The sequence below is a fragment of the Macrobrachium rosenbergii genome, chromosome 48, assembly GCF_040412425.1.
Source record: "Macrobrachium rosenbergii isolate ZJJX-2024 chromosome 48, ASM4041242v1, whole genome shotgun sequence".
Taxonomy (NCBI): Eukaryota; Metazoa; Arthropoda; class Malacostraca; order Decapoda; family Palaemonidae; genus Macrobrachium; species Macrobrachium rosenbergii.
Window position 1 is genome coordinate 62531168 of NC_089788.1, and position 24116 is coordinate 62555283.

The 24116-nt window shown below is 40.0% G+C and overlaps 1 protein-coding gene across 3 annotated transcripts in view; it reads right to left on the bottom strand.

Annotated features, from left to right (window-relative positions):
- LOC136831463 (uncharacterized) overlaps window positions 1-24116 on the bottom strand; it is a 177057-nt gene that overhangs the window by 90678 nt on the left and 62263 nt on the right. For 2 of the 3 annotated variants that reach the window (XR_010850893.1, XM_067091954.1), the window contains 3 exons: window positions 23846-23976; window positions 23576-23692; window positions 10461-10544 (listed from right to left, as the gene is read on the bottom strand). Coding sequence is in view for 2 of the 3 variants with exons in the window: in XM_067091954.1 (XP_066948055.1) it covers window positions 10461-10544; window positions 23576-23692; window positions 23846-23976 (332 nt within the window). In the remaining variant the exon portion in view is untranslated. Of the gene's footprint in view, window positions 1-2842; window positions 2857-10460; window positions 10545-23575; window positions 23693-23845; window positions 23977-24116 lie in introns of all 3 variants that reach the window. The other variant, XM_067091955.1, reaches the window with a different exon arrangement.

The following is a 24116-nucleotide window of genomic DNA, read 5'->3' on the forward strand; positions in this document are numbered from 1 at the left end:
TCTTTTTCCAAGCAGATACATGATGTCAACAGAAAATGAAAATAAACAAAGAAAAGCAGGGAAAAGAGTTCTCCTTGGCAATTGGTAAGAGTGCAACAAGATGTCCTCACTCAACAGCAACCAGAAAAAAGTGCTTGGTGACAGCAGATGAGTAGAGGTTTCCCAGTTACCATCAGTTCACTACCTTGCTCCCAGGTTTCAACAATCAATTCCATCTTGCTACAAAGAAATGCTCCTACATGAGACAGTGGTTTGTGTCCCCATAGAAAAAAATTATAAAATTCATTATAAACATAGTTGAATACCATACAAACCACTGAAAATAATTTCCTTTTATAATTTCCTTTGTTTCTCAAGTGATCGACCATAAGCTCTTCATAATTTTGAGGATATTATGTGCACTGTCCTCCAAATTAAGAGGACATTATGTATACTGAATATATCAGAAAGTGTGTCAGATGATCAGGTTTGCAAACTCTCAATAGATTCAGGGATTTTCAATGTCTAGCATGTAAAAAGGGGAACTAATGATGAAGCTAATGGAGATAAAGAACCATTTCTGTTAAAAGGGAGGCAATGCGAGGCCAGAATTGAAAGAGCAGTGATACAATAGCAAAAAGCAGTAAAACAGTTCCAAAAAGCAGTGAAAATCTGGATCAACAGGCCCAGCTAAAATATGAAGGAATTTTCAGTTTCATACAAAAAAACAATATCCAAGTCATATTTAGATAAAAAATCTGATACTCGTACAACACCTGTGCTTCTCTATTCAGCAGGATGGTTACTTATAAGGAAAATGAAGGAGATTCTGAATAGGCTGAACTACAAAATTCAATGTTGGAGTGGACTGGAAAGATTGTATCACAGACAGTGAAACAGCAAATGCAATGTTCAGAAGTTAGAACACTGATTAGAATCTCAAAGACTAGGCTGATTCAAGCCCAATGTGTGGGAATGTTCAGAAGCTAGAACACTGATCAGAATCTCAAAGACTAGGCTGATTCAATCCCAATGTGTGTGAATGGGAAGCAAAAGCAATAACGTGGCTCATAATGAGGGGGGGGGGGGAGAGAAAGGAGCAACTGGTAAATGGTAATTTGAAGTAGATGGATGTCAACCAGTATAGGCCAAAAGGACCATGGAGAAAGGGTACAGATGAGGACTAAGACCAGATAGGACTTCTGGCTGATACAGCACTCATGGGGTCTTAATAATAATAATAATAATAAAAATAATAATAATAATAATAATAATACTGTAGTTAGGATGTGCATCAACGAAGAAATGTCAACACTCAACTGTACTTCAGCAAATAAGATTCACAACAATATTCTTAGTACTGTACTGACATTTAACCTAAAACAATCAGTGATATGAAGATTAAAAGCAATCAAAGCCAACTGTACACCACACCTTCTGCTGAAACTTCAGCTTAAAAGTATGGAGGGCTACTTATCTCACTGGCAGGTAAATGGGCACATGCCACAATCTGATCTAGCAAAAATGAAGTCCACTAAACAAAAAATTTGTGCTTTGAAAAATACAAAGCACAAATGAATACCTGTATAAAAACATCACATTTCCTATGAAACTTGCATATACAATGTTTATAATTCATGTTCATTTCAACTAAAAATACTCTTCACAACACCAAAAAGTTTGAAATTTAGAGGACAGCAACACATTACAGTACAGTATTTGTACACCAAAAGATCAACTACACAAAATTTGTTCATGCATTCCTCATGACCCACAAATAGAACCAAAATATCTCTGTTGCTAGGGCACTCATCACACTAATGTGCAAAACATAAACCATAAATTTAAAACTAAAATAACTTGCAAATAAAACAAAACGAGCAGTCAGGGGGAAAAAGCGCCACCAAAACATACTAGAAATACAATAATGAGTGACAAAGTAAATTAAATTTGAGCATGTGACAGAAATCCACTTTAAGCTACAGTTACCCTGTCTTTGCATCAAAGACAAAAGACGCTTTGACAAAGGCTTGTCTACTCAGAAGTTGTGCAATACTTTGTCATGAAAGAAATTGATACCCACAACATACTGGTAGTTATTAGTACCCATAATTACCATACACTATTAAGAAAAGTCATTACAATTTGAGTATGCAACAAGACTTCACTTCCAATACAAGTTTTCTCAGTTACTATTACTTGTAATATTCAGGAACAAAATTTGGAAAAGGTTTAATTATTCATAATTTATTTAATATTGTGATGAAACAAATTTTACAGCCATTTTCAAAGCCTCAGTTGGACCTATAAAGTACTTTGAAGGTAACAAAACTCATTTCATAAAGTTTATGCAATGCAAGGATTTGTTGTCAGTTATAACATTTCTGACGAGACAAAACTGTGAACATTCATTAAAACTGATATTCCCAGTAAAATAACAAATAATATTCCCCTTTCCTAACTGAACTTCACTGCCCTCAGATAGAAAGTACAGATCTCACGTCCAAAGCTTTTTTTTAAGCGTTCGACTTTACAGTGAAGAACATGACACTGGATGTCTTTATGCTAAATAAAATAAATGAAAAATTAAATATAAAAACTCAGTACCAACACCAATGAAAATGGCTAATTCTGACAGCTAACAAAATGTGTACAATTAAATTACTGAAAGTGTAATTACCAACATATGGTAAATAATCTGACATAATGGTAAATGGGTGTTGTTGAAGCCTCATTACATTCTTTTCTCAAGGACACTCAAAAGTTAAACCAACTTGAAAAGAAAGAGAAGAGAGAGACGCTGCTGAGGGATGGGGTTTGAAAGCCAACACCAACAACAATGGGTAAGGTGGGCTGAGCTTACCTCTATGAGGGGATCTGAAAAATACACAGTACTGTGGTCAGTTAAATAGTATTAAATAGGGATTTCACAAATTTGTGTTTATTTCACTTGAAAATTTTAAACTAAACTGAATTTCAAGTGCTAATGAAAAACAGCCTTTATAACAAATTACAGTTGTCTGCATGGGGGCAAAAATTACTTGTGTCTTATTTAAAAACTTTCTTTTGAAGGGTGTTAATATTAAAAAGAACATTGCAATGTTTAGCCAACTTTCTCATGGCAATAAGAAGACTCAGACATAAATATATCTGCAATATGTATACTTAACTACTGGCCTATTCCAGGTTCATCAGTGCAGACATCTTTCCATTTTCAAAAATATTAAAACAGTATTTAGGTTATTAATCCTAATAATCAAGCTTTCAGTATACCTGTACTGCTCAAAATACCAAAGCAGTACACCATGGAGAAAGAATCTGAATTCTTACCAGTAACAACAGTAGTATTACAGTGGCCCTTCTATCAAACAAAGGCAATTACAAACTGTCCCAACAATAACTAGTACTGGTCTACTCAACACCAAACTGCTAACTTGGAGTCTAAGAAATTCTGGGATCAGGAAAGAAGAAATTTAATTGGACATTACGCTTTAATACCATTCCACAGCCCATGCTTTGGAGCTCCTAACGTAATGTTCCTTTTTCATATCAACCATTTCCTTGACTGAGCCTCTCCCCTACTCCTTGTGTGTCCAAAATATATGTGTGCTAACTACATAATGGAATGTTTGACCTCCTGCAAGGTCTGTCCCTCACACCATAACATGATACAGCTTCTACAATCTCTTCCCTAGAAGCTCTTTTTACACTTGTCAACCACTGAAATTCCCTTGCTTTATTTAAAATTCAAAATATTGAGCATCTTCTTTGACAGTATCTGTTAAATTTGATACACAGCACTGCTGGCAATCCTACACCATGCCAGCTCACAATGATGAAATTACCACTTTCTATAGTGAACCTTTCTTGCTTTCTTTCTGGTCACTATTTCTAAAAACAGCATTACATGAGGATATAATTGTGGGCAATACCCACCAAGAATTTATAAGATTAATAATGTTAGAAAAAAAGAGGGAGATTAAGCAGCAGCACACAAATAAACAATTCATTTGGAGATTAGTAGAAGCAACACAAACGAAAATCTCTACCAAACCTAAAGAAAGATGTACGTTTCCTTAATTTTTCCAGGCATAAAAAATCACAAATCAGGTAACTCCTATACAGTATTATTTTTATCATCAAGAACCAAGCCGCATCCCCAACATTTGAGGAATAAACACTTAAAAGATTTCCTCATCATTTATTCTGGCAAAGAAAATAGAAAAGACAAAACTTAAGCAGTACGGATTCAGGAAAACAAGTGACGTAAAAAAAAATAAAAGCTATGCAAGAAACAATTCTCCATAATGTTTACAAGAAAAATTACTTAACTATGTATATTAAAGCTATTATCAAAAGTACATCAACAAGAAATGTACGTATTGGAAAACCTGGTCGGTACAGCAAAACTGACCTACCAAAAATAAAAAAATGCTTTCACGACTGATACTTCCATCAAAGAATGTAAAAGGTATTTGCAGTCATCTTAAGAAAAAGGCATTTTGACCCTTAATCAAATAAGTGCCCAACACACCTTTTGAATTAAACTAGGAAATAAAAAAAATGTGTGAGGATTTCATAAAGCCTCAAATAATGACCCTTGTGCATAACCTTTTCTGACATTCTACGAAAAGTAAAGATCTGTAAGATATTGAAAGATATGTTTCATGTGAAGAGAAAATTTAATACATTCAACAGTCATCTTCCATGTTATATTACAAACTATAAATTATATGTTTCCCTCAATAAAAAAAATAAAGATATAAGCATGTCATCAAATCTACGCAAAGTTGACAAACTAAGTACAGTAGCTCCTCTACAGACACAAGGCAGAGTATACATACATTCAGTGCCATAAAACTTCACAAAAAAAAAAAATAAATATAAATAAATAAAATCAGACAAAAAGACAAATCTTGCTAAAAATCACAATTGTTCCTACATAAATACAAACCCTCGGTCTTTGCATATGGGATTAATTTTCAGCGAGCTGGAAATCCGGCCATTAAACTTTTGCAAGGTGGTTATGGTAATAGCTACTGATGGTGGGGGCAGAAGCACAACCCCCTAAATCAGTGCACATTCAATTCTACCCAGTTTACCTTTTGGCCGCCGTCTCATCAAGATGTGCGATTCTTTCTCTGACCTGCCGTTCAACTTACTCTTGTGTGGTAACAGTCAATGGAAGTTACCATACCACCTACATACAACCGAACGAATGAATTCGTTCTATCAGACCCATATGGACATCATTACGTGAACTGACAATCTTTCACTTGTGTTCAGCCAGAGACTTCAACATTTTACAGGTAGGAAAAAATCTCGTTTCATCGTTCACATTCGAACCTTGACTCTTGATTGTTCCTACACTAATATTAACCTTCGACTCCCTGAGCCAAGGTAGTTACAGTTCGTCAGCATGGATTTCTTATGATTCTTGTTTGTTTTCGAATACAGGTTGCTTTTGTTTACAGTGAAGTTCTGCAGAACCATACCTTCCTACACTTCCGTGCACGGTTTTGCCTTGTGCGATAAGAATTATTTTCTAGCTCTGTAGATCTATACAACAGCCTCAATGTCCTCTTCTGTAATACTCTTCTTGGTACAAGGATGAAGCCTATTTCTTGAAGATGGAAAGAGGGGTCATAGTCTTCAGCAAGGTCTCTCCATTCCTTTCCACCCTCTCTCAGAGGTGAGAGGATTTAGCCTAATGGTGAGACAGCAACTATTCCCTTGTGGTGTTGAACACAATTCCCCTCCAGAGATACTATCAGACCTGCACTTCAATATCCTGGAACTTCTTGTCTCATGATATCAACCAGGAGGTAGTCACCTGCTCTTCAAGGGTCTAGGTTGGGTTAGGTTTGGTTGGGTACGTAACCTAGCTTAGCCTAGCCTAATGAGTTCCAGCCTAACCTTACCAAACGTGCAATTCAATATCCTGGGACTTCTTGTTTTATGGCATCAACCAAAGGGCTAAGTTAGATTAGGTTAGGTTGGGTTCTTAACCCACCCTAGCCTAGCTTAAGCTAAACCTAGCCTGACGTGACCTAATCTTCTTAACTCTCTAAGCCTCTGGATGCGAAGATAGGCATTCTGTAATGTTGTTAAGAAACAGTACCACGGTAGTTCCATAGTCAACAAGAGGGGGGAGCTAGTGTCCCATCATCTCCTCGACTAATGGTGCAGGTGCACGGGTTTGCAGTAGCACACTCAGCACAGCAGTCAACCAGACACATTCCAGGATGATGGATGTATGACAGACAAGTTCAGTCACTACGGTCAGTGTTAGCAACAATTGGGCTTGATACCTCAACAAGAACTGTTCGAACTAGAAAGACGGTCAATTAGGCCTTCAATCTTGACACTCCGAAACTGTATCTATTCAGCTCTGTGTCTATGGACCGTGGGCATAACAGCCATCAACCATGCCACACTGAAATGTCACTTCTCATCCAATCAGTAAATTAGCAATGACTGGGTCAGGTCAGTACTTGGATAGGCAACCTCAGGAGCACTGGATGCTGTTGATGTCTTGGAGACTTTCGCATCCATGGTTAGAAGCATTCAGACTAGTCAGTACGTGGATAAGTGACCTCCTAGAAACTTTAGATGCTGTTGGCACCTTGGAGACATCTTTTGCATCCATGATTCAAGTCTTGGACTTACAACTTCCAGTCGCTCTGCCTGATTCATCGGGAGATCAACAGCACCTCCAAACTAACTTCCGACAATTTGTTTTTGGTACCTACTCAGCCAAGAAGTGGTGTCTAGGAGCTCCATTTCTTTTGACTTGATATAGTTAGTCTCAGGCTCTGAATAGGCACTCCTATGATGGCAAAAACACCAAGGTAGTGCCATGGTTACACTAACCTCCTCCAGAAATTTTCATTCTTTGAAACAATGACCAGGGCGACAGCCTCCTACACTTCTTTTCTTGGAACTTAAGCATAGTTCTTTTTAGACTTTCAAGACTCTCAAGAACCAAAGATTGTCACTCCTCAATGTGATAGCAATGACACACGGTAGTGCCATGCTCAACAAAAGGTCCTTGTGCCCTTTCATCTACTCTTCTGCAGTGCAGGTAGAGAAGTAGACAGAAGAACATTCAGTACAGTGGCCAACCAGACACATCCCAAGCAAGATGGATGTAATTACAACAATTCATTCGCTGAAGTCAGGAGATAAGGACAGTTGATCTTGGCACCTTGACTTCCGGAAATTCGTTCAACCTCTGAAAAGCTTGATCACAGCCCTTTTCTCGACCTACTAATGTTAACGCTGTTCTGTTCTGTCTTCTCGCACCGTTGTATAAGCTAAACATCTTTGGTATCCATTTACATCTGGAAGCTTATGCCTTTTGCCATTCTATGTTTCGGAGGTGATCAGTGAGATGGAGCATTCCACTTCTATGGTCATGTGGTTCCAATAACAGTATGACATCTTAGTTGCCTCTGTAAAGACTAGACTTTCTGCCCAATGCTAATGACTCATTCGTTAGTTTCGAGTTGGCTGAGAAACGGTGTCCAAATTGTCATTTCTCTGACTAGTGAGATGATCACAAGCGTACTCCGCAACTTCCTGGTGGACATCAGTACATTTCGGGCCAGATCTTTCAAGGCGAGGAAGAACCTGTCAGCTGAGTACTAGGATGGAATGTAATTGCGCAGATCACACTCATCTCTTTTTACCTTGGGTCGTTGCCCATAGGTCCTTGGACTCCTTTTCCTTGGATCCTATGGTGGATGCTCAACAAGTCATATAATTCACCCAGCTCTTGACAGACAAGTTGCCTAATGTACAGCTGCAAGGAGAAGGTGTGTGGGACTGGCCTCCTCCATTTCTCCTGTCTTCCTTCCTCTCCAGTGGGCAGAGGAACAGTGAACGAGCCGTCACATGCTGTATGGGTGTGCATGCAGGTGATATCTAGATGACTGGGTATCCCATCTATAATATAGCTACATTTGGATTATTAAGTGCAAATCTTTCCTTCTCTCTAGCAAGAACTGACAGAAGGACTGATTATGAGCTCTCTAGCAAGGGGACAGAAGGACTGACTACGCGCAAACCAGCTGGTTATTCTTAGCTTTATAGTCTCCAGCAGAAGTCTGACGACTGAGCATCTCTCTTGTTCAACAGATCAGAGGTATGGTCTCCTTCCTTTGCTCTTTCATGACCAGGAAGAGAGTACCCAGATGAGCTGAACTACCAGTCAGTTCAGAGATTTACTCAGAATCCTCCCTCCAAAAGTAAGACTCCACTATGCAAAAACCGAGGGTTTGTATTTGTGTAGGAGCAAATGACAAATTTTTTAAGTAATTTGTATTTTTTCTAACATACAAGCCTGAGGTCTTTACATAAAGGGCCCACCTCTTACCATCCATCATTCTCTTACCTGGGCCAAAAGGTAAACGGGTAAAATTGAATGCGCACCGATTTGGTGGGCGGTGCTTCCGCCCGTACCATCAGTAGACATTACCATAACCACCTTGTAAGAGTTTAATGACCGGATTTCCAGCTCACTGAAAGTTAATCCCATTATGTAAAGACCTCAGGTTTGTATATTAGGAAAAATACAAATTACTTAAAAAATTAGTCATATTCACTCAGGCCATTACCAAGGCAAGGCAGCACAGAACTTCCCTGCTCACCACCGGTGTGTCTGCAGAGAAGAGCTTACTTGCTTTTTTAAATTACTGTGAATTTGATGAAGGCTTAAAGCAATTAGAAAAAAACAGACACTAATGTAAAGTCCTTATTTATTTGTGGGGGGGGGCTGATTTTTAAACGATATATGTTACACCCTGACAAAAATTATGTTGTCAGCTTATACCAACCACTAGAGGTACTTTGTTAAGAGCATGAGTTACTGACCAACATTTTAATAAGTCTTATATGTTGGTAATAGATTGACTATTTCTGACAAGTTCAATAATCATCATTAGTGTATATTTTTTTTATTTCACTTGTGTTGATCATTTCAAACACAGATCTTTTATTCTGTACACTATCATATTATATTATGTTACAGTAAACCTTTTTATCATGTTAAGTATCACTGTAATTCACAGGCATTTTGACAAAAACATGAATTTTTTTCCATCTTTATCATTCTCCATTACAGTACTGTATATTTTTCATTCTTTTGTTATTCATTTTTAGGTACTGTACATATAAATTTTGTTATGAGCTACTATTGTATTTTATGTAAAAACTTAACAGGTAAAATAAACAAACATGTGTTAACAAACAATGATGTAGTGTAGCCTAATTTCTGATATGTAATACTGTATAGGCTAGCTAGCTAGAGTGTTTAGAAAATCTGGACTCACCCTACACACAAATTTAATGACCTACTTTTTTATTTAATTTTTATTCTTTTAGGGGGGGAGGGGGGAGGCAAAAAATTGGTCAAATATTCCCAAGAGTATACAGTACTTATGATGGGATGTGTTCAATGTTACTTGGTTGACCACAGAATAAGTTTTAAAGCCTAGACCTAAGAAATCTCGTTCACCCTCAACCTCCTCTATCAGCTGATCATGCAATGTCAGCTCAAGTGCTAGCTGCTAGTGTTACTAGTAGTTTTTGTGAGTACCAACATTTAATTATTCATAAAAATACATTGAGTAATGTCCCTAGTTACTTCACATTTTAAAAAATTTTCTATGAAGGTAACATTACATACAGTTAGTGGGAAAAGTTAAAGGATTAGCACAAGTTTTGTAGTGTCAGTACATTTATCAATATCAGAACAGATCAATTACTTTTTAATTATCTACCATATTTCATTAAAGTGTCACTATATTTTATTTTGTAAGTATTATTTGATGTTTATGTATGCTGCACTGATCATTATTAGTGTGTATCAACACTGGTTTTATATTGTGAAGAAATTATTTTACGGTATTTCATTTAAAGAAAAGAAAAACTTTAGAAGATTCAAACTACTTCACAGAATTGTATCAATTATTGTTACTGCCATAATAAATATTATTTTAGATTTTTAATAGTGGCAACTCAAATCCATTCAAGACTGGCATATGACCTACGCAATAATACAGTAACCTGAAGCAACTTGCTTAGCTTACAATGTACGGTCATTCCATATATACAATAAGTACAAGATATGTACAAAGAACAAATACTTGATGAACTATAAAACAACTGAGAGAATGATATGAAGACTAAGTAAATTCCTAAGTGCAGTAATGAAAACATATAGCAAATAATATAATGCATGTGATTTTGAAAAAAAATTATCAAGCAAAAACAAACTAATCATACAAAATTTAAAGAGTAAAAAAATTTTACAAATGATATACTGTACTATGAAGCCATTCATAAGAAACACAGGAAGCCGATAGATACAATTTGACAGCCATTCAAAAAGATAAAACATTCCCTTAAAAGTTATGCAGTGTAAAAGCATGACTCAGCTATGATATAACCCACAACAATGATAACCACCAAGAACTTACCTCATGCAAAGCTTTAGCCTCACGCAAGTTATGATTTGAGAATTTAAAGCCATAGGTGTTGTTCAAAGTTGGGCCATCTAATCCCTGCAAAAATTAAAATTTTTCACTCTTGGCAAGCCAATATAAATAATACTTGAGTATTTCAATGCCAACTAAAGAAAGCCTAATCTGAGTTAGGAGCAAAATCAGCATTTTTTTTTTATTCTACCAGAAATCAGTAACTGTACAGTTTTCTTTACACATCCATAGAAACCTGCTCCTTTACCTCTAGACATTTCCTAGATTTTTTTGCAATTTACTGTATTTCTAATATTCAACTGAGTTTGGTACAGTATTGTACGAAAGTCTTTGTTCATAAGAACCCATCAATCATAAACAGCCTTATTCTGTGCATGTATTTCCCAGCCATACCAACAAGATAGATCTTGGAAGATGAAAAACTCACATCACACTTCTAAGCCACACTCCAATTTTTCCTGTTACTGTGATTTGCCATCCATTTACATTTAACCAATTGCTTCTTGATTAATTCAACACATTTTCTGCAGTGATATGTGAGTATTACCTTATTTTAATGTGTTTGTCTTTAAGGCAATGGTTTACTCGCAGCATTATGTAACGAGTGCTATGTGATCCAATGATGCAACACTTGTGGGCAGTAATGTCTCCACTTGGGAAATGAAGCGGTCCCCAGCCTCAATCAGGACACAGACTGGATCACTGAATGGTGTAATCAGTGGGGTATGAGGATAAACTCCAGTAAAACCAAAACACTATTGACTAGCAGATCCCGTACAGATTTTCCTCCTCATCCTCCCCTTCAGCTGGATGGGACTCTGCTAAATGAGTCTGAAGCTTTAAATCACAACTTACTTTTGAGAAACATCTAATGAAAGTTTCAGCAAATACTATTGTTTGTAACTCCTCATACATTTATAACAATGATAAAATTAATGAAACCTATCTAGATCATTTGTCCTTCCTTTACCAGAATACTGTTCTCTGGTGTGGATGTCTGCTTCTGCCACAGATTTATCTCTTTTAGATATAGGTTCGTGTGGTAGGTTTTTGTTTCCTTAATATTAGCAACTATGCCTTGGACCATCAACAGATGGTCTCTTTTGTCAATTTTTCATAAGCTGTATTTTAACAGAAACCTTTCACATTCACAATTAATCCCTGATCCCATTTTCCTGCCAAGAGCAACCAAACTCACTGAACATCAGCACCGATATGCAGTAAATGTGCCTCGCTGTCGCACTTCTCAGTTCCAGAATTCCTTTATTCCTCACACTGCTGGACTGTGGAACAGCCTTTGTGAGGATGTCGTGCAATTGAAACTCCAGAAATCAAAGTGAAGATGCAATGCATTACTACCTAATACAATTCTCCTTATATTTTAATAACTTAATTATTATTTATTTATTTGTTAATTATCTATTTTTCTAATAACTGATCTCCTCTTTCTGTATTTCCCATTACTACTTTCTGTTATTTCTTTCACAGGAACACCATATTCTTTGGAAGCTTTAATTTTAAGTCAATGGGGCCAGTGGGCTTGATCCACATGAAGAGGATTCATCTTCTGAGTAATAATAATAATCCTCACCAAACACACTGAGTATAAAGACCAGTGTTGAACTGTCTCATTGCATATCAGACCTTTTGCAGATTCAATGTACCATATGTCTCAATATTCACGAGCATCTTAGCTACCCCAGGCACATCTACTACTTCCCAATCTTCTACCCTTATTAATCGTCCTCTGAACCTTGCTCACTTGTCTTTGAATATGTATTCTATAGACTCCTCCACTTGAAGTTCTGGACTTGGGAGATCCTCCTCATACCCCTGGTATATGTAAGAGAACCAGGTTCAATTTCTCTAACGAAACTGTGTTGATCAATGGAAACTCAGATGAGGATATTTCAAAGGGATTATGATGTTCTAAAGAGTTCTCTCATCAACTCAATCTGACAGGCCAGCATTTTCACAAGCTTTATGAAAAACCAAGGCTGCTCTTCACTGATTACAATGCCTTTCTCCATGGACTTAGCTGGTAAGGATGCCTCTACCTCTCTACTCAGTGTTGGATGCCTTGTGACACCTTTGGCTCTACTCAGTGTTGGAGATGGGTATATTCATCAGAAATTATTTCCTGGCTTACGACGCATGTTCGGGACAGAGTATGGCAGAGACAGTTTGGCACTCATTTAATTGAAGTGTTTCTTATGATTTTTGACGATTTTCGACGATGTTCTTTTTCGGCAGCGCCGGAGCTCCCGCCTTTTAATTGGAGCATGTAGTCATGCATTCCTTTGAAAATGCTCCTGTTCTTCAGGTTTGCTATGCATACTATATGCTGGCAAACATGAAGATGAAATGGGATAAGATGTGGCTTTCCAAGATCTCTCCAGCTTGCTTTTTTCAAATGAACTTAGATCCTTACATGTTTATGACCCTTTGGCTCCAGGTCTTCTCCCTGAAGAGTTAGGGTGTAACTCACCTCTACTAGTCCTAGGGCTGTCATTCTTAACTTGGGTACACTGACTTTCTCATCTTCTTCCACCAAGCCTGCTTCTTCCTCCAAGAGTTTGACTGACTTCAGCTGCCCTCAAATCAGTGCCAGAAATAGTATACTCTGCAATACCCCATATCCCCTTATTTCAGAAAGAGGAGTAGTCTGTACTCAACTCACCAGTAACGATCCATCTCACAGCCACACTGCTTGAAGTCTTTTGATCCAGTGACTGGGGACATTCCCAGTACAGGTCAGCATGCAGAGGTAGTCAAAGCAGATGAAGTTCTGTTGTCCATACCATAATGTCTTAAACTCTCCAATTGGAGCCTGTCTTAAACATTTTTGGAGGGGCCATCCATGTAGAACCTTGGTCTCCCATTTCCCAATACAGATACTCCCTCCACTGACTCAACAGGTAGTTCTCATAATAGATGCAGGTTCTCAAAGACGGGGTAGGCAGTCCCCGGTTATCAGTGATCCAGTTTTTTGGGGCTTGTCCAGCAACGAAAATCTGCAATTTTTGGTGTTGGTATGAGGCAATTTCTGCTTATCGGAGCCAATAATGGCGTACTGGCGCCAATAACCAAATATCACTGATTTTCAGTTATCAGCGATTTTCGTTTATTGTCACGCCGTCAGAACAGACCCCACCAATAACCGGGGACTGCCTGTAGTTAAATGCTTCTAGAGGTTGGAGACCAATTATGGATCTCAGTCATCTATATAAATTTCATTTGACTCCCTTCATAATGGAAACATGACATTTTTTATAATAAAATAAAGTTTTATATACAGTACTCTTACCAAGTAATTACAGAGCTATAGTTTCTAACTATCGTGGCAGCTTAAATTTTGAAATTCGCAGTAGCACTTCTATTGTTTAGTGTAAGTGACTAGCCCCACCCACTTCCGGGGAAGAATAGGTACAACACAGCTGAAGAGCTCAATTCGTTTGTGCCCTACGTCCATGAGAGGGGAGGGAAGGCGGGCTCCGATTCTTAAATTACTTGGCAAGTATATATAAAACTTTGTTTTATTATAAAAATGTCATTTTTATAACTTACCAAGTAATTACACAGCTGACTCCCATACTGACAGGAAGTGGGATGCATGAGCACATTCTGTTCCCAAAAATTCTGTGGGATAAAGAGTTTTGAAAAAGGAAAAAGGTAGCTAGCATTGGTTAAAATGCCTGCTGTAACCTTACCTGGTAAGAGCTACTGTAGATAGATACTGCCTCTGGTTGGTGCTCATCTTAACCCGTAGTGGTGCGGCATTAAAGCCGTGGAGCACCCCTACTTCAGTGGGAGCTAAGTACTGAAGGAGTATTCTGATGGCTACAAAGCATCAGTGTTAGTAATGCAGCTCAAGGAGTTATCTGATGGCTAGCAAAACTTTTAAAAGGTGCCCTTGCCCTGGGTGCAGTACCATAATGAAAGATTACCAGACAATGCTGTCACCTACACAAAATTAAAAACCACTACCCATCCATTAAAAGACTGGTGGGTACTCCAGGTACATAGTACCCCCGGGCTCCCCAAGACTCGACAGCCTGTAACAAAGTAAAAAAAAAGGTAGAATAGGAGCATAACTCCTATGCTTCGTCCCCTAACACTGTGCCAACTACAGATAACGGACCCAATGTACTGCATTTCTCGAACACTGTCTCCACTTCTCGTAAATAATGTGTCGAAAACACTGACTTACACTTCCAAGAAGTTAACTGAAGAACCACATATATGGACATGTTATGTTTAAATGCCAAAAAGGTGGTGACAGCTCTAATTTCATGGACTTTACCTTTAAAAATAGGTAAAAGGTCCTCCCGATTCTCGAGTATGACTCGAGATAACGTCTCTTAAAAAGAATGACATTGCATTCTTGAGAAGTGATCTGTAAGAATTCTTTACAGAACACCAGAGGTTACTAGAGGGACCTCTGATCTTCTCAGTCCTATTTAGGTAGTACCTCATTGCCCTTACTGGGCAAAGAATTCTGGCCTCTTCTTCAGGTCCAAGAATTGCCATCAAATTCTTGATGACGAAAGAATGGGGCCAGGGCTTAGAAGGAGTCTCGTTCTTGGCCAAAAACCCTATTGTAAAAGAGTAGACCATGTCTCCCTGGGAGAATCCAACTTTCTTGTCAATGGCCCATAGCTCACCGACTCTTTTGGCTGTATCCAAAGAGGTGAGAATTCTATGCCCTTACAGGGCAAAGAATTCTCGCCTCTTCTTCTGGTTCAAGAATTGCCATCAAATTCTTGATGACGAAAGAATGGGGCCAGGGCTTAGAAGGAGTCTTGTTCTTGGCCAGAAACCCTATTGTAAAAGAGTAGACCGCATCTCCCTGGGAGAATCCGACTTTCTTATCAATGGCCCGAAGCTCACTGACTCTTTTGGCTGTATCCAAAACAAGAAAGAGAGATTTCCTTGTTAAATCTCTTAAAGAAATCATGCGAAGGGGCTCAAAGGGAGGGGCTGAAAGCCACTTGAGGACAACATCCAAATTCCAGGGGACCAAGTTTGTCTTGCTTTCTGTAGTAGTGTCAAAGGACTTTATCAAATTGCTGATGTCATCATTAGATCCCAAATCTAGGCCTCTGTGTCAAAAAACAAGCCCAACATGGCTCTGTATCCCTTGATGGTCAACGAAGAAAAACCTCTGGAAGTCCTTAAAAATAGCAGAAAATCCAAGATCCTTGTCACAGAGGTTTGAGTAAAAAGAGATGTTATGTCTTCTACACTACCTGCAGAAGACTGCCCACTTAGCTTGGTAGGCTCTAGGAGAAGACTAGTGTCTATATTTCGCAACAGTCTCTGCAGCTGGTCTGGAAAACCCTTTCACTCTGACGAGACTGATGACAGTCTGAATCGATGATCACCATCCAGTCGCCCTGGTGAATAGAAGACAGGACTGAGTGGCTCATTTCCATCTTGAATTTTGATTTCTGAATGGAGAAATTTAGGGTGCTGACGTCGAGGTCAGACCTCCAACCCCCGAATGACTTGGGGCCCACAAACAAACAGCTGTAAAACCCTTCTGTGCTGTCATCCTCAACCACCTCTACAGCTCTTTTCGAGAAGAGACGATACCTCTCCCGCAAGGGCTGAAAACCTCTCTGAGCCTACCTCAACGCGATGGGCATTGACACTTAGGAGGTTTCTCCCTGAACGGGATGGAGTAGCCCTCCTTCAGGACTAGCAAAACTCACTGCTCTTCACCCCTGGCTTCCCATTTCTCCCAAAAATGGAGAAACCTGGCTCCCACTGGCACATGGAGGACAGGACCTTCACTTACGAGAGGAAGGTTTTGAGGGGACCTTTTTGACTGGTCAGGCAGGGCACACATTAGAGTGAGGTCTGGGTTGGAATCTTGCCCTACTGCCCTGAAAGGGTTGCTGCTGGAGAGGAAAGACTGTCTTAGTACTAAAAGAGGGTGGCTCCTTGGGGCGTTTGGCTGACTGAGCCAGCAGATCCTGAGTAGATTTCTTTTAAAGATCTGAGGCTATCTCCTGGACAGTGGCTTGAGGAAAAAGATGATGATGATCAAGTGATGAAAAAAGAAGCGCAGATTTCTGGGAAGTAGTTACACCTTTGGTGGTGAAAAAACACCGAAGTTCCCTCTTCTTTCATACCCCAGTAGAAAACAAGGAAGCCAATTCCAGAGAGCGTCCTTAATGGCTTTATCTGCACAAGAGACAACGCCCAGCCAGTTTGCAGACAAGTCCTCTGCGAAATCACCACAATCTTCTACTTTCTTTGCAAGCATGCCAACGGTCCAATCTAAAAAGCTCAGTACCTCGAATACTGTAAAAATATTCTTGACTAAATAGTCAAGTTCCGTGGAAGAGAACATGATCTTGGCTGATGCGAAAGCCAACCGTCAGGATGAATCAATCAGGCATGAGAAGTCCCCCTGAGAGGAAGGAGGGACTCCCTGAGAGGAAGCAGGGACTCCCAGGGAGGGAGCTTCTCCGGTTGCATTAGAGTGATACCTCCTACTTGAAAGATGCAAGGGGGGAGTGCAGAAGACCACCTTGCCTCGCTCTCTCGTGTCCGAGAGCCAAACTCATCTCTCTCTCAAGGCTTTCCTGGACGAGGAGGACAGAACCATCTTGGGAAGCCTGGATTCTCCACAGGCTGGTTCCTCATCAAAAACACAGAGGCAGGAGGAGCCGGGGTAGCTAGGGAGAAAAAGGAAGGAAAAGCCACCAAGAAATATGAGAAGATTTTCGAAAGGTGTGGGAGCAGGCGCCTGGTCGAGTACCTCATCATCTGAAGAAATCGGCAAAGGACACAAGTCCAGAGGGTCCTATGCTACTGCAAGAGTCCTCTGAAGAAGGCCCATGATTTCATCAAGTCAGCACTGAATGGGCTCTAGTGAAGGATCATGCTCCATGGGAGCAGCAGCAAACACAGTAGGCAACTGAAGAGTTGGCGCCAGGTGCTTGGCGGCTGGTGCCCAGCATACAGGTGGCGGCGCTGAGTGCTCAGACATTAGCTCTGGGTGCTCGTGAGCTGCTGGGTACACAGGAGCTGACAGGTGCTCATGATCTACTGGGCACCTAGAAGACAACGATAGGTGCTTGGGTCTAAAACATTCTGGGTTGTCCCAGAAACTACAGGACGGCTGAGGACCAGGCTCAGGCTCCTTGAGACGCCTGCAGAGAAGGCCCTTCAGCGCCTTTTATCTGGGCTGGAATCTGAAGCACTGGAAGAAAGCTCATGCACATCTTTTCGAACGCCTTTCCATTGGGTGGTCCGCCAAGGCCTGGGAGCAGACACCAGGCTCAGCTGAGGGGGCGACTACCTGTGGGCAAACCCCACCGACCTCCATCAGACTTCCAGTATGCCTCCTCCATGGTGCTGGGAAGTCTGACACTGACCTTTGTCTAGGAGCGTTGGTGGAATGCGTAGCCACCTCCCCCACTAACACTGCACTTGCACTGGCACTCTGAGCACACACTTTGTCCATAAGGACTTTCACAGATGCACCTAACTGCTCCACAGTATTAACTGTGAGACCAAATTTCTGATCAACATGGGCTTCAAGACTGGCAATGGTATTAGGGTCGGAAGCATGGGGGCCAGGTAAAGGAGTAGGTGGAGTAGTCAGAGGGCTGGTTAAAGGGGGAAAAGCAGTTAAAGGAGAAGACAGCACAGGTAAATTGGCTACACCAATTTAGGAGTACACTCCAAGCTAGCATAAGTTCCTAGCTTCAGCTCTAGCAGCCATCTTTCTTTTTCTGTCTCTTTCAAGCTTATCTAAGCGAACTTTTGAAGTCTTCCATTTCCCCTGATCCCAGTCCCTGCATCCAATACACAAGTCAAGTCAATTGAACAATTCTGTCCTCTATATTTACTACATATTGTGTGGGAATCATATGAGGCTTTCATCAATCTAGTTTTGCAGCCTTTGCTGCAAAAAACAAATACAGGCAGTCCCTGGTTATCGGCGGGGTTCCGTTTCTGAGGGTGTGATGGTAACCGAAAATCGCCACTAACCGAAAATCAGCAATTTTCGGGGGTTATCGGCGCCGAAAAGCGCCGATTTTCAGTTATTGGCGCCTCTGTTGGGTATGTATTGGCAACAATACCCAATTATCGGCGCCGATAAGCGGAAATCGGCGATTTTTGTCGCTAGACAAGCGCCGTAAAACCAGATCGCTGTTAACCGGGGACTGCCTGTAACTAGAAAACACTAGTGTCAGACATTGTCGGGTTGAATGGTTTTGCGGGAACTGCTGGTTCCCGCTTGTTCCCTTTTGTGGATTGCTGCCTCCCTTACCTTCAAGTTTTTTTGTTTTGATGTTTTCGTGGTGAGCTGCCGTTTTCTGTCTTCAGTCGGGTCTGGTAGGGCAAGAGAAGCGGCAGTAGCAGCAGCAGGCAGTTTTTGGAGTCGGCGTTGGTGAAGTTTTTTGAGCAGCAAATTGGAGCACGCCCTCTGACGTGGAGCACGTCGTAGAGGTGGAGTGTGACCATGAGTAGTCGTCGCGACCAAAAGCTGCTCATCTTTGATGACAGCGTGAGGCTATCCTGGCGTCTCCATCGGGGTTTTCTGGTTTGTGGGTTTTTGTCCCTGTCGTTAGCTGAGGGCTGTCTTGGTGCCCGATGGAGGACGTATGTTTGTTTTTTTTTCTGCCTGCTGTTGTTTATTTTTGCCTTTTTTTGTTTTAAGCTACTTTCTGGATTATGAAGTTAATTGCTTATTTAACTTGATTTTGTTTAGTGCTGCCTTTTGGTTTTTCTTGTATTTATGGTTTTTATCTTTTTACCAGACCTGACTCACTTGTAAATATTGTAAATAAATTAATTTTAAGCTTTCTTTATTGTTTTTGTTGTTTTCTCCTCCTTTGTTTGTTGCATCTGCCGTCAGTCATGACAGCCCCGTCCTGAGTATGTTAAAGAAACTGCATAACGGTCCACTGGTCGTTAAATGGCGACCGTGACAGGGCGGCTCTGTTTTGGCTGGCGGGGTTGTTACGGCATTGGAGGGGAGTTTGAGTGTAAAAAAAAAAAAATTTTTTTTTTTTTTTAGGTGGGGAGGTGTCACGTTATGATGGTTTATGGAACTGCTGGTTCCCCGCTCGTTCCCTTTGTGGATTGCTGCCTCCTTACCTTCAAGTTTTTTTTTGTTTTGATGTTTTCGTGGTGAGCTGCCGTTTTTCTGTCTTCGGTCGGGTCTGGTAGGGCAGCGAGTAGCGGCAGTGGCAGCAGCAGCAGGCAGTTTTGGAGTCGACATTGGTCGAGTTTTTGAGCAGCAAATTGGAGCACGCCTACAAAGTGGAGCAAATGGGAGTGTGACCATGAAACCACAAGCTGCTCAATGACAGCGGAACGTCCTCCATCGGGGTTTTCTGGTTTGTGGGTTTTGTCCCTGTCGCAGCTGAGGGCTGTCTTGGTGCCCGAAATTTTAAGCTACTTTCTGGATTATGAAGTTAATTGCTTATTTAACTTGATTTTTGTTTAGTGCTGCCTTTTGGTTTTTCTTGTATTTATGGTTTATCTTTTACCAGACCTGACTCACTTGTAAATATTGTAAACAAATTAATTTTAAGCTTTCTTTATTGTTTTTGTTGTTTTCTCCTCCTTTGTTTGTTGCATCTGCCGTCAGTCATGACAGCCCGTCCTGAGTATGTTAAAGAAACTGCATAACGGTCCACTAAAAACAGGTCTTAATAAACCTAAGCTATATAGAAATAGCATGATGGCTACCAAAATAATGAATACTTCACCAAATGGAGAAAGTACAACCATCTGGCAACCAAAATTCAAAACAAAGCTGCTCAAGACAACTGAAGTTCAAGTCGTTAACCGGCAAAAACGAATACAGCTCTTCAGCCGTGTTGTACCTATTCTTCCCCGAAAGTGGGTGGGGCTAGTCACCTACACTAAAACAATAGAAGTGCTACCGCAAATTTCAAAATTTAAGCTGCTGCAATAGTTAGAAACTATAGCCATGTAATTACTTGGTAAGTTACTTATATAAAAGTTCCTATTCACCCACTTTCCAGGTTTCCTTGCTTCATATGGTAGGGTTAAGTATTCTGAGTCCTTTGCCTCGGTCTGTGTAAAGCCCCTTAAATCTTCAGAATAATTATGACACCCACAGCAAGGTCTGTTTCATTGTCTTGATAACTGTTTAGTCTTGGCTTCTATCAAGGAGGGATGGGAGAGAAATGTGCAAGTTCTTATAGTCTTGTGTTGGCTACTGGGCCTTGGTTAACCTGGAGAATATGGATATTGTGCATTCTATGCATGCAGTGTACCTTAAAATGTAAAGCTACATAGTCACATAGGTACTATCCCCCACAGATGACATAATTTGTCATCTCCAAGATGTCATCCAAGAGTTTATTATGCTTGGCCCACAAACAAGTCTTGGCCAGTGCTGATAAACCATCAGGTGTCACCAGAGAAGCTACTTCCTCACAGTTGGTTCTGATTTACTCCCTACAACTTCCAGTAACAAGGTTTGTTCTATGAGTTTGCAACCTGTTGGCAAAGACTCTAAGCAGGGCCCATCAAATTCTTCTTTCAATGGTCCCTTAATCTGGGCATCAGCAGGCCCTCTGGCAAGTATGGCAAGTAACTTGGGTAATAGATACCATGCTCCTAGCCTAGAAATGCCTTCCCATTACAGGTCCTGATGATGTTCTGGATTTCAGACAACTCAAGATGATTTTCATCACCTTCTTTTGGCTACAGTAAATAGTATCCAGACCTCTTAAATCTTATTATGTAAGAAAACCCAAGATGTTCTTGCTTGGAGGGCCCTTCTGAAGTAGCACCACTTCCATTTTCAGTTATTCAAGGGTTCTTCATCCTCATGCATGAGGGTTGTCCAGTGTAGTCTCCATAAGAGGGCATTTCATTTCAGAAGTTGCAGTAGTAACTATTGCCAGCCTTTGCAGTTCCTTTACCACTCTTCTTTACATGGGCCCAGTTCATCTTGGAACAAAGAATGGGATACTTATTCTCATCCAGTTGAAGTTTTCATTCATGCACTGGCACCCTTCTTGATTTACCTGAGGATATCATGAAACTTGCTCACTCTCAGTTATTGAAGGTTACAGATCTGCTTCTCTCTCTGGCCTCTCTTTAGCATGACCTAGATGGTTAGGGAATGGTAACATTTCTGAAATGCTTGGTCATTTTGCTCATTTGATTTCCCATGCTGCACCCAAACCTCCAAGTCTGGACCTGACTTTGTATTGTGCAGCCTCACCCTGTCTCCTTATAACCCCTTAAATGATGCTTCTTTTTTGGATTTACCCCTCGTGACAAAGTGTTTCTGGGAGCCATTGCTTCCTCTAAACCTGTCAGTGAGCTTTACGCCCTGTAAGATTATGTTTCTCATTCCAGCTGTTGGTGTTCTACTGGTCTTTTGTTTGTTCCTGAGTTCATAGCCCTAACCCAATCCTCCAGACAATACAGCGCATCCTTGGATTCCCTTGCTAATCCTGTCTTGCCTGTCTCTTCAGATGAGTTTTCTGTCCAGTGACGGAAGATAGTCTCCTGTGTCTAGTGAGGGACGTAAGAGGTACCTTCAATGGATCCAAATTTCCCAACCTTACTCAAGAGTGTTTCTGCTAGCCACTGCTTCCTCTAAACCTGTCAGTGAGTTTTATGCCCTGTAAGGTAATGTTTCTCATTCCAGCTGTTGGTATTCTATTTGTCTTTTGTTTATTCTGAGTTCATAGCCCCAACCCAGTCCTCCAGACAATGTAGCACATCCTTGGATTCCCTTGCTATTCCTGCCTTTCCTGTCTCTTCAGATGAAGAGTTTTCTATCCAGTGAGGCAAGATAGTCTCCTCTGTCTAGTGAGGCATCTTCAATGGACCCAAATTTCCCAGGATTACTAGGACATTTCACAGGAGGCCCCCCTCTCAACTCATGATCAAACATCTTTCCTGGGTTTTAAGTTCAACCTGAAGCTCTGTCATCCTTACACCTTGAGTTGGTGTTATCAGCATACTTTTGCAAGACTTTCTTTACAATGTTACTTGCAAGTCTTTTTTATATTAATCTCTTGGGTTTTAATCATTACAGCAGGTCCTGTTCTGGGAGGGATATGAGCCAATTTTCTTCATCTTCATCACCACGTTTATCCCTTATGTGTATGGTACACATGGAGCAGTACTTGCATGGAGAATATCACAGCTTTGGGATTTCTTACTTCCACTATAAAAAGTCACTGCTTGAAGGGAGCTCCCATTGTGCAACCACTGCTCTACATCCACACCTTTTGAAGAGTGGATAGACTAAATGCATTATGATCTCTTTGAACACTTTCTTATCATCATCCTTCCTCCTTAATTGTGGTTTAAACTACTTATGATTAATGGGTTCATATGAGCAAACTATGCTTTTACAATAAAGTTCTGTAGATCTACAAACTCAATTATAAAGTTTTAGCGCCATTCTCTCTTTCCTACTCTCTTCTCAACTGAGATTCTATCTCCAAGATCTAGTACATCAGTGTGGCTTGGAATGTGTGTGGAATAAGGCTACTTATGATTAATGAGGTTGTTGAAAAAAAAAAATTTTTTCTGTAAAAGCAATGCATTTCATTACTCAATACTTTTTTTGACATTTGTCAAGATCCATTCTTATGGGGGTTACCATTTGGAGTTTGCCTTACAAGGCAGTTTCTCTTTGGGCCAATTTTGTTGTCAGCTTTTCGAACTTAATCTTGATTAAAATTTCACCTCTTATTTATTAACAAATCCTTTAATCATACCCCATAAGAGCCTGGAAAAGACCCAGTTGCTCTATGAAACTGCCAGTCAGTATCAAAAGGATGTGATCCTTACTCTTATTCTGTGCTACTATTCATTTTTTTTTTATAAACTCATACAAAGTTAACTAAAGAAAGCTCTTAAAAGATAACAGAAACTTGAAAAACACTAACTCTCTAAATATTATGAAATTTTAATCTTTGGAAACTTATCAAATAAGCCTATCAAAAACAAAATATTATGCATTAACAAAAGCTAGGTAAGCTGACACATACATCCTTAGGATATATCTCCAAGGAACAACCTTGTGAGCGCATCAAGCTTAAAACTACCAAAGTAAAGTACTCATTCACCTGTGAAGAGCCTGAAGGAACTTGTGAGAAGCTAAGGAACTGCTGTCGGAACTGAGTGTCCATCAGTTGACGTTTTAGAGAAGAGTCAGACATCTGACTACATGGTTGCGAAGCTGCCTGTTATCAAATGAGGTAAGAAATGTGACTATAGTACAGTACCTTGTTAAGTATATTTCTAGAGCTAACAATAAAAGATCATTAACTGTAATTATGATCAGTTGTATCATGCAGTAAAACTGAAAAAAATCAGATTAAAAAAATAAGCTTTACCTTAGTAGACAATGAGAGTGTTAAATCTAATGAGCCTGACTTTGAACTTATTATAGTTTCAGGGCTTGATTCTATGTCTGGATCAGCAACTCGGGTCACTAAAGTTGAATCCAAATCTTCATCTTTCTCACCTTTAAAAGGACAGCAACATGATATAAAAATGTACTTCACCATAGCAAGTATTTCTATAAAAAGTATTTCCATTCAAAACTCAAAAACTATAGAGCACCTTAAGTTTAGGAGGCCATTAACTCCCCCTCATAATAAATCT